The sequence below is a fragment of the Orussus abietinus genome, unplaced genomic scaffold, assembly GCF_000612105.2.
Source record: "Orussus abietinus isolate OABI.00-Male unplaced genomic scaffold, Oabi_2.0 scaffold1, whole genome shotgun sequence".
Classification (NCBI taxonomy): Eukaryota; Metazoa; Arthropoda; class Insecta; order Hymenoptera; family Orussidae; genus Orussus; species Orussus abietinus.
In genome coordinates this window covers 4,672,227-4,685,716 of record NW_019396017.1, presented here as the reverse complement: position 1 = coordinate 4,685,716, position 13,490 = coordinate 4,672,227, and the positions used below count along the sequence as shown (strand labels likewise).

At 58.5% G+C, this 13,490-nt stretch overlaps 1 protein-coding gene across 2 annotated transcripts; it reads right to left on the bottom strand.

The window, feature by feature from the left end:
- Window positions 1-1,837: 1,837 nt before the first annotated feature.
- Window positions 1,838-7,265, bottom strand: LOC105698111 (homeobox protein otx5-B). Of its 2 annotated transcripts, none has more exons than XM_012422073.2 (6): window positions 7,010-7,265; window positions 6,479-6,630; window positions 4,736-4,920; window positions 3,988-4,108; window positions 3,557-3,760; window positions 1,838-3,475 (listed from the first exon to the last, which is right to left on the bottom strand). In XM_012422073.2, exons 1-6 carry the CDS (start codon window positions 7,263-7,265, stop codon window positions 3,374-3,376), a joined length of 1,020 nt encoding a protein of 339 aa, XP_012277496.1. In that variant the 3' UTR covers window positions 1,838-3,373. The 2 variants fall into 2 exon arrangements, with proteins under 2 accessions (XP_012277496.1, XP_012277497.1); XM_012422074.2 differs by having other exon boundaries at window positions 7,025-7,265.
- Between the last annotated feature and the right edge of the window lie 6,225 nt (window positions 7,266-13,490).

The window sequence follows — 13,490 nt, the reverse complement described above, 5'->3', positions numbered from 1 at the left end:
CGGGACTCTACGGGACTCTACGGGACTCTACGGGACTCTACGGGGCACTACGGGACTCTACGGGGCACTACGGGGCACTACGGGACTCTACGGGACTCTACGGGACTCTACGGGACTCTACGGGACTCTACGGGACTCTACGGGACTCTACGGGGCACTACGGGGCACTACGGGACTCTACGGGGCACTACGGGACTCTACGGGACTCTACGGGACTCTACGGGACTCTACGGGGCACTACGGGACTCTACGGGGCACTACGGGACTCTACGGGACTCTGCGGGACTCTGCGGGACTCTACGTGACTCTGCGGGACTCTACGGCATTCTACGGGACTCTAGGTTTAGACTCTAGGACCCTAGATTTCTAGGAGCGATCGTACTCACGCAGATTCGCTGCATGAGAGTTCCGTTCGCGACACCGACGCGTGCCCCAAAGCTCCGCATCACGCCGACATCGCGGCAGCAATGTACTTAATAGTAGTAGATAAGTAGATAAAATCAAATGGAGCGTCACGAGTGTTCTTCCCTTACCATCAAAAGCGAGCAGTGTTGGTAAGCGTAGTTAAGCCACCACCGTCAACTGCCGCATGGTATTACCATCACAAGTACGTGAGCCACCAACGGCGACTGGTAGATGGTACCGCCATCGCGAGTACGCGAGCTCCTATCAGAAATTCGTTGCGCCGCCCTTAGGTGCAAAAAGCGGTGAAAGCTAACGCACGAAACCAGAGGGCAGCACAGGATGCGATCGCACGATCCTGCCCGTGAGCAATCTCCCAACTCATCTCTGCTACATACAAGTGCATCGCAGTTGATCGCAGTCGATCACTGTCCCGTGAAAACAACTTGTCGATGCGTTTCGCTCTACAACTAAATCGTTGGCACAGAATTGTATACTTTTTAATTTTGGGTTTCTTTAAACGTACCCGCCTGAAATTAATCGATATAACTTTAACTCATACATACTATAAGCAACTACCTGTTCTATATTTCTCCCCACTTTGAAAGATCGCTGGTCCCTCTGCAGGCGACACTTGAAGACTTTCCTAATTATGGCGGCGCTTCGATTCACTTTCCTTTTCCCTGATAAACGTGTACTATGGAACCATTGAAAGGCGTTGCTCCATGGATAATAATTCGACAATTAGTCAATAAGATAACTGTGAAAAACAACGATGCGGGCGCGGATACGTACAATACCGTCGAATTTAAATTCGATATATTATTTCATACATATGACACATGCACGTCGTTGTGTTGCCTTCGTTTCGTTATCGTTATTACTATCAGCGTTATTATTATCATCAATGATATTATTTATAGTAACAATCTAAACGGTCACGTACTTACAGTNATTTATATTTATTTCACTCCTTACTCTTCATAATTCGTTCATCACTCGTTTCGCTTGAGACTTAATTCCATCGATGACAATGTGATTTGTCATTCCGCGACACGATCAAAGAACATAAAAGGTTCTTTCAAGGATTTTTACGAGTCCGTTGCGACAGCCAACAGCAATGGCAACGAAAGCGTTAAGAAGTTTATCCCCGAGCCTTATCCTTTATAGGCGGTTACAAGTTGAGATGCATATATTCAATGTACACTGTACACTCTCTGTATGGCCGTCCAAATAAATCTTCTTAGGTAATTTTACCTAGGTCCGGCATTCTGATCTGTGTGTCAACTTGAAGCGGAACGGGCAATAATGATAAAAGGAACGACCATCATAACCGGGACTTCTGTCATGCGAATTATCAAGTAATTATCGAACGAGACGACCCCGTTGACTAACTTTCCTTAAATAATGGATGGTCCCGAGTAACATAGAAATCTCAGATGTAAACAGAAACTCGAATTCATCGCGACAATCGTATTACATATCCAGACAGAAATTCCTCGAAACGTATGTACACGAATCGCGTTACGCCACAAAGGAGACTAAAAGATTTTCGTTTCTTCGTGAATTCGATCTAACTAGATTATCTTCTTGTAAAGATCCTTATTTATATTATATACACTAACCTTATCTACTCAAGTATTGGTATATTTGGCCTCTTTAATATACTCGTCGTCGTTAGCTCGTCATCGTAATCGTTACGCCGGAATGACACGCTATTCGGGCATTTCGAAAGATTCGCGCATTACTCACATGCCGATTGCGAATTACCTTTCACGTGTTTCGTTTACGCTAGTGTTCCCGAATACTTTTTTTGTAGTTTTTATCTTCAACTGGCGAAGAAAGTGAATAATGCAAGGGGAAGGATTTCCTTTAAATCGGCATTAGACGAAACGACGTATCGGTCCTTTACGGTCTTTACGCCTAAAACGAGCGAATTTCGAAATCTAATCGGGTGATTTACTTACGGTCGATCTCTCCGGGGATCGGAATGCTCTGCTCGTAATGACTAGAAACCAGTGAAAGATGACGTAGCATACGTAAAGGAGACAGCGGAACATCGTACAAGTTCTTCGATAATGATCGGAAGAAAAAGCCATCTTCGACACTAAATTATCCGCAGTGTTCTAGGTCCAAGTTCTAATTAGCGAGGGGTTTCAATGTTTTGTTCCAACGTTTCGCAGCATGAAAATTGTTGCTTCTGGTAGGAACTCGCTGTTTAGCCAATATCTATTAGTATCTCGACCAAAAACGGTACGGTGGCTCAAGCTCCACCGACGAGCGGGTAAATCGATTTTCACGAGAACCTAAGATTCCCTACACAATTCTAAAATGCGTCGGAACGTCAAAGCAACGGCCATCTCTGCGATAACAAACGTTGACCAACTGGAATTGAAAGACACGCGTACAGCGTTTAACATCGATTACATTTTATCTCGCAGTGTTGCTCATCGTCACACCTTACTAAGGCTCTTTGTAAATAAACGAGTCCGGAGAGAGAGAGAGAGAGAGAGAGATCGGTAAACATGGCTCAACAAAACCACCTTGCGAGGGGACAGAGTATTTCCGAAACGGCAAATTTTTGTCTGCAAGCTAATATGCGCCGTGTCATTTGCAAAGACTAAAAATTCGCATAAGGTAAAGTAACGAGGTTCCCGCTTTTATAAAAGGTATACAACCATCTTAACTTCCGGTGACGTCGGCTCCTCTCTTTTTTCTGTGAGCCGAAGCAAGGACGACAAACGCACTTTCGGATCATTAAAATGAAGATCCGCCCCTTGGTTGGGCCCCTCTCGATATGTTTTCTACAGGCCCGCGAGTGAATAATCGGTGAAAAATATGATATACTTTTGGCCACATTTGGCACTGCGTTGCACGTGACTAACAACAAGAATTGCGGGACAAAGACGTCGTTCCTATTGTCGATGATATGTTACTAGGCCTTTTGAGATCTGGCGGACCCGAGAATTCTTCATTTCCGATCGCCCCATCCGGCACTATTGTAGAACCAAGAAGATGCGCTTTCATCCCTCGTTTTACTCCATGTATTGTCGAGTCCACTGCCCCCGCCATCCTGTAAAAGAGAATGCGACTTTTAATGCACCGTTCGGAAACACTGGAAGCGCTCGCCGCCGTCCACGCCGACTGTCCTTACCACAACGTTGAGTTGATGCGTTGCAGGCGATAGGTAATCCATATTGGTGTAGTAGGACGAGTAATTCTGGTAACACTGTTGCTGGGAGGTAGTCGTCCATGCTAATCTTTGATGGTCCCCTGGAAATCCCCCGCCTCCCTCCGTCACCGCCGGACTCCAGATGCTGTTGCTGCTACCTCCGCTGCTGTAGACCGTTCCGCCCAGCTGAAAGCGAAAGATCCGTAAGCCGTCCTGGCGACGAACCGCCCGCATCGCTCGCGTCGGACGAACCAGGACGAACCGAATGGACACTCGAGGTTAGGAGATCGTTCCAATCGCCACCGGGTCAAATCTACCACTGAATATCCGTGGAGTCGGCCTTTCGCTTTCGTCCGACGCTACCGCCCGCCCATACCGACGGGCGGTAAAGATGTACTCTGTCGGTAACTTACGCTCGGTGGAGTCGTGCTAGCCGTCAGAAGTAAGCCGGTGGCGCTCCCTGCCGGCTTGTACTGAGGAGAATCCCTCAAAAGAGCTGGCGAACTCGCCGCGGACCCGCTGGTCCCGCCGCTTCTGCAAACCCGACTTTCGATTACCTTTACCTCTCGACATTCGGGTACCGAGGAAACGGTTCGTCCGTCTCCGGAATCGAGAGTATCCGCGGACGAAATGCGGGGCTCCGCTCGTTAAGCCCGTAGGGTCAGGCGGTTGTACCGGCTCCCGACTCGTTTCGCTTCGCTATGGTTTCACGCAAGTATCGAGAAACGACCGTACCTCGTGCAGGCGTTGTAAGAACCGACGTACCTACCGTTGAGTAACACTTCGCGTCCCGCCGAATGTCACGCGACGCAACGCATTAAAAACGCTCTCGTTGTCTCCGCGCGGAGCGACCTCCACCGTGTCAAAATATCGTGCAAATCGATTACGAACAAGTGTCTCCAGTTCGGAAGTGACATTTTCCAAATTGGCTCGATCGGTCAAAATCCCAGGAACGCGAGAGCAAACTAACGTTCTCGCTTATCGAGGAACGCGTAGACGAAATTCGCCGAGAGGTACGAGAAATTTCGTTTCCTTCCACGGAGATACACGGGACGGTACCTTCGCCGGTCCGCACCGCGCGATAGGGCAGTTTAACGCGAAACCAGGGCGAATCCTTCCGTTTTGAGTTACCCGAGCCAACGCGGAGCACCGGATACTCACAGCGGAGTGGTCGCGGGCACCGCGGCCGCCGGCGTGGGAGTGGTGGCTATCGACGGACTCTTCCCCGGGGGTGGATTGCTGGCGGGGTTTCCGGAGGGTTTCTTCGACCTCGGGGCTTTGTCCTGTTGCTGTTGTTGCTGCTTTTGCTGCTGCCGGCATTTGGCTCGTCGGTTCTTGAACCAAACCTGAAACGCGAGCAACCGGCGCGTTAGCGACCGGAGCCGACCCGGAGCCGACCCGGAGCCGACCCGGAGCCGACCCGGAGCCGACCCGGAGTATGTCCGCGACAGCGGCCGATTACATCCTATCGGTCGCCGTCCGCGTTCCCTTGGGTAGGGGCCGGGGCGATTCCGCCGGCGGTCCGTCGAGGCACGAGAAGGGAAAAAGCGCGCAGGGTTCGACCTCTGAGTTCTCGGGTCCTCTCGGGTCCTCCCGGGGTCGGCCGAGTTGAGAACACGCGGGGAGAAGAGAGCCGCTGAGAAGCCCCGCGCGATCAATGTTACGCGGGAGGCGAGCTTGGGTTTCTCCGGATTTTCTGGGGAACGACACTACCCGAGGCGCGTTCTTCCACTCCTCGCCTCGACGACTCTCCGGTTTCACCGGTCGTCGCGTTTCCGCGAAAATCGGCCGCAAGCGGTACGAGTCGAGTCGAGTCGAAGGGACCGAGCCGACGGAATTAGCGACCTCTCACGTTTTTCGGCCGGACCCTTTGAAGGGCGCGCTTTCGCTCCACCGGCTCCAAAGCGAGTCGGTCGGGCCTGCCTAGATCGCGACCCCGAGAGGCGTCCTTAAGAATCCCGGATCGTCGCCGCGCCGCCCGCTGCGCTTCCCGGCGTCTTCGGTCCAGGCTCACGTTTTCCCCTTCTCTTCTCGGCAAGAGGCGCGTTTCCCCGTCGTGGCGCGGACGCGCCCCCGGCGGAGTAGCAGGGCCGACCGGGACGTGCGCAAGACTATGGGCCCATCGGCCCCATTCATCGAAACTCGGGCCAGGTGTGTAGGCCCGTAATCGACCGTCACCGATGAGGGAGAAGTATGCACCGACACGACGCCGCTCGCTTCGGGACGAGGGAGACGCCGTGGAAACGCGCCCGAGATCGGCCGCACCTCCGCCGCGATTTCTTCGACCCGGGCCCGAGCCCCGATCGCGCCCTAGGGAGTTTAAAGTTCTCCCGCGCGCGACCGCATCATTTCTAATTTCACCGGCGTCGAGGCCATTGGGATGCAAATTGCAAGTTGCATTTTAAATGGACGTAACGGCCGCTGCTCCGCCGATTCGTATCAACGGTCGCATCGGACGGCCGATACCGACACGGTCGTTTACCGAATTTCTCGCATTTCTTACCCGTAGGCAATCAATTGAAAAATCCACTCTATGCGATTGCACGCGCGAGGTGAAAAGACCAGCTCGAGGAAGGAGACCCGCGTACGGCCACGTTCCGCCACCCTCCGGCGAGAAGAAACCGACACGAGGGTAGCACGAAACCCCTCTTGCGTTGGCTCGAGACCTCGGCAAGGTATTAACGTAACTGGTTCGAGGTAACTTGGACCGTTTAACCACTCTGGCCGGAGACCCCGTTATCGGACTCGTTATCCATCTTGTGCCGCGTTATTTATCCGTTATTATCTTTAACGCGGTCGTGCCCTCGTCAACGATTACAGTTCGGACAACGATACGATTTCGTTTGAAACACGGCACGCGATCCGTTCGTTCTCTCGGTAAATCGACGTTCGTAGAAAACCTACCTGGACTCTTGACTCCGGCAAGTTGATCTTCAAGGCGACTTCCTCTCGCATGAAGATGTCGGGATACCTTGTCTTGGCGAACAATCCTTCCAACACGTCGAGCTGCGCTCTGGTAAAGGTCGTCCGTTCCCGGCGCTGCTTCCTCGGATTACCTTTTAGGCGAGAAACGTTCCGCGGTCATAAATCTGCTCGCGTATCAACGCCCTTCTAGGCGTCTCCCCGCGACCCCGCGTCTCCCTCCCTCCCTCGCCGGATGTCTCGACCCGAAGACGATCGACGAGGCGATTTTATCCCCGACAGCCCCGGTACGGATTTATTTACGCGTTGGAAGGCGCGACGCGTCGACCGCACGGCCAGGGTGGCCGATCGGACCTCCTCCTTTCCGCAAAAATGCGCGGCCGTGGTACCCCGCCCGCGGAGTGAAGAAAGAGGCGACCGCCTCTTTCTTCCCCCAGGGACGGAGCGGAAACGCGACGGGATTCCGCGGGGTCGAGCACGGAGCTAAAGTAATGAAGAGAGAAAAGCACTCACAGTAGTAGGACTCACCGGCGGGAGTGCACCCGGGGTAGCCGATGGTGGAGTGGAGCGCCTCGATGGGGGGCATCCCGAGGGCGCTGACGTAGGGGTTGGTCTTGAGGGCCCCGTAGGGCCCGGCCGCCGAGGCCCCGAACCCGCCGGGCCCGAAGAGGTCCGGCGGCGACGCGGTGGAGGCCGTCAGGCCCCCGAGATCGGTCGCACCGGCGCTTCCGCTGCAACCGGAGCTTCCCCCGAGGCTGTTCGGCCACATCACCACCACCCCCACCGCGACGCCCCGGCGGCCTCCTCAGAGAGACGTCGTCGACGCCGACGCCCCGCTCCGTCGCTGGAACCATCGATTCGACCTTTGGGTCACGATTCCAAGACGAGGACGCGACCGGCAGCTGCGTCGGCCGCTCGAGTCGGGGGAACGGGATAATCCTCGACCCCGGCTCGTCCTCGACGAGGCGCGCGTCGAGGCGCGCGTCGGGGCGCGGCCCTTCGGCCCGATTCGGATACGCGTCGCGGCCGATCTAGAAACCTAGTACCGCGCCCAGTCTCACATGCCCCGCCAGCTAAGCCGCGTTTTATCCTCTCGAGTTACAAAGTCGAGGCGCTGCGGCTAGTTTCTCCCGTCCCTCCCTTTATTATTTACTTATCCGTGCGTTCGCGCGCGGGTGGCCGGCGGGAGGCGCGACGCCCGAGACGCCGCTCCGCATCTGCGCGGCCGGGCGAACGCCATTGTTCCTCCTGCCGTCGCTCGCATGTGCTCCGGATCGAGGCGCTAATCGGCGGCTAATTAACGTCTGCTCGGGACGCGATAAGCGGCGCGATCCAATTCTCGTGTGTCGAGGAGACCAGGGGGCAGGCGAGCGTTGGACGAGTCAAAAGACGTTTCCAATTCGGATCCACCGGCCGTTTAACGTTCTAACGTTCTAACGTTCTAACGTTCGGACCGGCCGACAGACGCGAGCGCTGAGTTACGGCCCCGCCGCGTCTTCTCCCGACTCCTCGACGTCGACTTCCTTCCGGGCTCTTGACTTCTCCCGATATTACCCGGAGCCTGTGGCGGGGCGTCGGCCCCTTTCTTTAATAAAGTATTGTTCCCTCTTCCCGGGCGGAGGCCGCAGTGCGGTGCGGTGCGAGCTCTCTTTGCGCCCTCCGCTCTCCACCTCCGGCGCCGTATTAAAACGTTCGGGACGCGAACCGGGGAAAGGCAGGGCTGCCCCCGGCACTCGTGGGCCCGACCGAGCGAGAGGCGGCGACGGCGCCCTTTATTTTTGTGCAACTTCCAGCCGGACACAATGCCGGGTGCACTTGCTACACGGGCCCGGCGAGTCGCCGAGGACTCTCGAGCAGTCCGCGACCCCGCACGGCGGCGCGTCCACCCCCGATCGATCGACCGACCCTTATCCCGGGGCCGCGCCACCCGGCCCCACTGCAAACACTTTGCGTTGCCAATGGATAGATATACGCCGCTATCCCTAATGACCGTTAAATCCCCATTACCGCGTTCAGCCACCGTGAGCGGGGGCGAGGGGCCGGCGAAGAATTCGATTTGCCGGGCGTTTATGGCCGAGATTGAATCCGCCGAGCCGCGGGGGTCCACCGCGGACGCGGTCGCGGAAACGCAGGAGGGTCGAGGGCCCGCCCGGTCTCTCCGGCCGGCGCAGGCGTAGCCTTCCCGGAAAGTTAAGTTCCGGAGAGCATTGTTTCGACGAGTGTTTGCCCGCGGCCGCATTGTTCCCCGAGAGCACTCCTTCGCCGCAACGGTTGGGCGCGGTAATCGACGTCGACCGGCACGGCACTGGGGCGCCATGTTACAACGAACCACGGAGGCGGAAGACGAATTCGCGGGCGAGCGATCGATCGAGCCCGCGGACGACGTCACCGAGGGGACCGACTCGGACGTTCCCCGGGTCCCCGAGGCGCGGCGCGCTCCGCGACGTGGCGGTCCCTTTGGGCCGACCCGATCGCCCCCTCCGGTAAGTGGCCGGCGCACTAGGCGGAAGGTGCGGAAGGCGCGGAAGAATGGGAAGTCACCCTCTTCGGTCGACGGGTCGACGGGTCGACGGACCGACGGACGGGGGTCCATCGAGTCTCGAATTGCTCGGGCCCGGCCGCGAGCGACTCGATCCTTCGCCGCTGAATGCGATCCAACCTGCGCGTCCCGTTGTGGCGCGCTCATTGAGCGTAAAACTTAATTCCCGTGGAAACGGCCGGTCGCCCCTCCTTCGCCCGGGGCCGATTTCGATTCCGCCGTCTGGGTGGCCGCGTCGCTCGCGACGCCTTCGGGACGAGGTCGGCCCGGCGGGACCGCGCCAGGAATGCCGCCGGTCCGGCCGCGACCCGTCCGCGAATCCGCCGGCAGAGCCGCAGCCACCGGCTCGAACGCGCGAACCGTTCTGGACTCGGCCCGCGGACGGGACGTCCTCTCCGCGCCCTCCCCGAGGACGCCGCGCCGCGGCGAGGTCCTACCCATGGAAGGCGGATTCCCTTATCCGGGAGGGAGGCGAGCCAAGAAGATTACCGTAAGCAGATTATTTCCGTGGAAACCATGCCCTCTCTCTCTCTCGCTCGCTCTCTCGCGCCATCCGGACTCGCCTGCCGACGCCGCCGATCTCTCTGCGGTCCAACGGCCGCGGAAACGCTCCGGTTTCGGTACCATCGACGGCCCCGACGATCGATCGCCCTTTCGCCTCTGCCCAGCTAATCTCTTCGGGCATTTTCGCGCTATTTTTTCGACCGGCTCCCCAATTTCCGGGCACCGGGCATTTTACGCAATAAGGTAATCCGGGGTTTTTCACCGCAAGCGTTGATTGCTACCGCCCACCTACATTGGTAATGAAAACGGGAAAGCGGACTCGGCCCTAAAATCGACGCTGTCCCGATGAGAACCACCAACGGGCCGACGCTCCCGAGGGTGCGCCCCCACCCCACATCGGAATTCGTTCCCTAGCGCGCCGTCCGCGTCCGCGATTTCGATCTTACTCGTTCGAGGACGACCGTGAGCCTTGCGTGACCAATCGACGCGTTTTTCAACCGGAGACCCGGCCGCGTCGACGCGTCCGACTCGAGAGAAACGAGCGCCGAAGTAAGCGGATGACGCGCGGTTACACGCGTGTCCACTTAGCCGGCTCTGCTGCGACTCCGCTCCGTCTCCGCACCGGAGGCAGGCACCCCCGCGTCTTCCTCTTTCCACTGGCGAAAACGTCTCGTCGAGATCGGTCCGCGGACGACCGACGGCTCCACGTCGGGGAGTCGGCCTGCGCCGGTTCCCCAGGCCCCGATGGCGAGTGGATCTTCGGTTTGAAATGTCGCACGCTCCGGGGCCGATGTCGCCGATTGCCGATACCGATCGACGGGGCAGGTAACGCGTCGCCTGAATCACGAGGCGTCGACGCTCGAGCTTCACTCGTTCGTTTTACGCCGTCGAGCGTCTCGGTGTCCACTGGGTGCGTCCGCTGGACACGTCCACTGGACACGTCCACTGGACACGTCCACTGGACACGTCCACTGAGCAGGTTGCGAGCACTCGCGCGGAAGCGTTAAAGTAATGCGCATAAATCCAGGACGACGCGATCGGCAAAGAAACCAAAGCGACCGACTAGACGCGGGGCAAAGACCTCGAACAACGACTGACGGAGACGTCGTCCGCTGCGGCGGCACGGCCGTCGGCTACGGTCGTCGCGCAAAAGTCGCGCAAAAGTCACGCAAAAGTCACGCGAAAGTCACTCCGCGGCCCGACGTCACCGGCCTTGTCCGAACTCGACGCGGACACTCCCGAGGACGGCCCGACACCGTCGGGTACTCACCCAAGAGGCGTCGTGGCGGCACCAGGGACTCCTTGCTCCCGCTTCCGGTGGCGGCGGCTCGGGCCCGGAACTCCGGAGCCCCGTAGCCCCCGCGGAGGTCCGGTCGCGGCGCCCGGGGTGATCCACCGATAACGATTCTATTCTACTCGGGGCCCTAATCCTCGGTTCGCTCCCGATCGGGCGGCGAATATAGGACGGGATCGGACGGACGGACGGACAGGGAGACAGACGTGGGTACCGGAGTCGCTATTATAGCAGGAGGGCGTAGGAGCGAGCTCAACTTTTCACGAGAACTTTAGTTGTTACGGATCGCTCCTCTTGGTCGGGGCGGTTGCTCGGGGGACCGCGAGGGGGTTCGAACGGCGCCGGCCCGAGGAAAAGGGGGCGTCGCCGGGGCCGTCCCGACGCCGGCGTCACGGCTGGAGGGGAGCCAATGAGGGGCCGCCGACGCCCTCCTGCGCGCCGCGCGCCGCGACATCTCCGCGCTGCCGTCGAAACGACGGCCGAGGCCGCGCTCCCGCGACGTCGCCATTTTCCCTCGACGCGGACGCCTCGACGTCCGCCGACCGGCGGCTTCCGACCCCTCGGTCGCTACCCAAGGCCTTGGGAATCCGCACCGTTCGCGTTCCGCTCTCTCCGAGCGACCGAATCGAGCGGGACGTCTCTCGGCCGGGGCTCGTCCCCGGCTGCCGCCGGACTGCGCGGAACTCCCGACGAAATCCTCGATTCGAGTCCGTTTTCCCTCCCTCGAGGAGGGCGGCCGCCCGGAGCACCCGTTGGACGCGGACAACGACGGGGCTTCCGTCGCCGCGCGGACGAGAGCGAAAGCCGACCGGAACGGGTCCCAAGGTGGAAGCTTCGACGGAGAATCGTTAATTTGGCGCGACGTCGAGATCGTCGGCCAATCGCGAACGTTTACGTTCAGAGAAAACTCGTCGAGGGGGCGCGTTCCGGCGAGAATTGCGTTGACCTTTTTCTACCGATGAAAATCCATCGAGAAAGTCGGCAGGGGACGGTCGCCGCTTTAACGGGATCCACCGATGCTACTTTTGATAGCCCGTACAGTCAGGTGACGGCATTATCTACGAACCGTATACCCACGATATAGCAATTTAACTTGCTCACGTGCGAGCGGTTAATGCTCTTACGGGATTTCGAAAAGATCAGCCAGCATTACTATGCTATTAGCGTGGCTAAAACCGGCTTGCTTCCATAAACCCATACCAACCTACCGTTACTTGGCTCATCGCACCCATTCATAAGCCCTTAGCCAATTTTCTTCATTGACCGATCGACTCGTTGAGCGACGTCGAGCATCCGTCGCGACCGCGGTCACCGGAACCGCCGATGGATCCGCACCGGATCGATCGACGCGGCCGTAGCCCGCTCCACTGCGGAGCATCGGCGACTCGTTCTTCCGGAGCGGCCATTAGCGACCGACGCCCCGGTCTCGCGAGAGCACGCTCTTCGGGGCCGATACTCCGTTTTATATGGAACGTAGTTCGCGTTCATCCCCAAAGATCAGCCGGCTGAGCCGTTCGACAAACCGTTCGAACAAAAACCACTGAAAAAAGACAACCCAGGGCAAATAACCTTTGCTCCGTCCTTCTCGTCTCCGCCGTCCACCCCTCGATCGCCCTTTCTCTGTCTCCCCCTTTCCTAGCCTTTTCTCTCTCGCTCGCCTACTTCGCGGACGGGCTCATTGACGGGAACCGAATCCGAAACTGAGGCAAGCCGCTTACGGAGCTTTCGCGTAAATCACCGGTGAAAGCCACCGAGTCAACGAGTCGACCGGCCGAACACCTACGCGGTGACTCGACTCGGTCGGCCTCGCAGCGCGCGGAACTCCCGGAGACGTCCGCGCTCTCCGCACCTTCCCGGGGAGAACGCCCTCGACGAGGATCGGGTAAAGGAAATTTTGATCGGATCGTTTCTCCAGGGATCGACGGCCGATCCGTCAACCGATCCGGCGCGAACGCGTAGATGCGAGCCGAGCGCCATCGGGCGTCCCTCGAGCGATTTCTGCAGGTCATCCGGCCCGGCCCGGCCCGGCCCGGCCCGGCGGAGACCGCCGGTCGCGGCCAGCCATCCCTCCAGCGAGCGCCTACCGGCATTACGAGCGGGAGGAGGCAGGGAGCCCCGAAAGCGACGGAATCACGGACGTCCGTCCCCCTTGACACCCACGAAAAACCGACAGGTCCCGAGGGATCGGCGCGCCACGCGTAATACGACGAATTGCCCGAAGGGCCGGGAGCGTCCCCGCGGGGGCTCCGATCTCGGGCCCCGATCCCGGGCCCAATCCCGGACCCATTCACGCCATCCTGCACCGTAATACACACGGGGCCGAGATATCGATCGAGCGGCCAATGAACGAAACCGATTTTAACAGTCATCTCGATCGTCGACCGCGCTCTCCCACGAATTCGCTCGCTTCTCGGAAGAGTCCCCCGGTCGGGCCGAAGCAAAGAGAGAGCGAGGACGCCTCGTTAGCGCGTCCGATTCGATCAGAGGCGCGGCGGGAAGGGGAAATCGCGTAAGACGAGCAGCCCGATCGGGAACTGCGCGCAACTCGCCGCGTTCGTTATCCGCAGCCCTGGCCCGGGTCTACCTGCGCTCGGCCCGCACATCGTCCGGAGGGGAAAATCCGCCTGGCCAGGACGACCCCCCTCGAGGTCCCACGG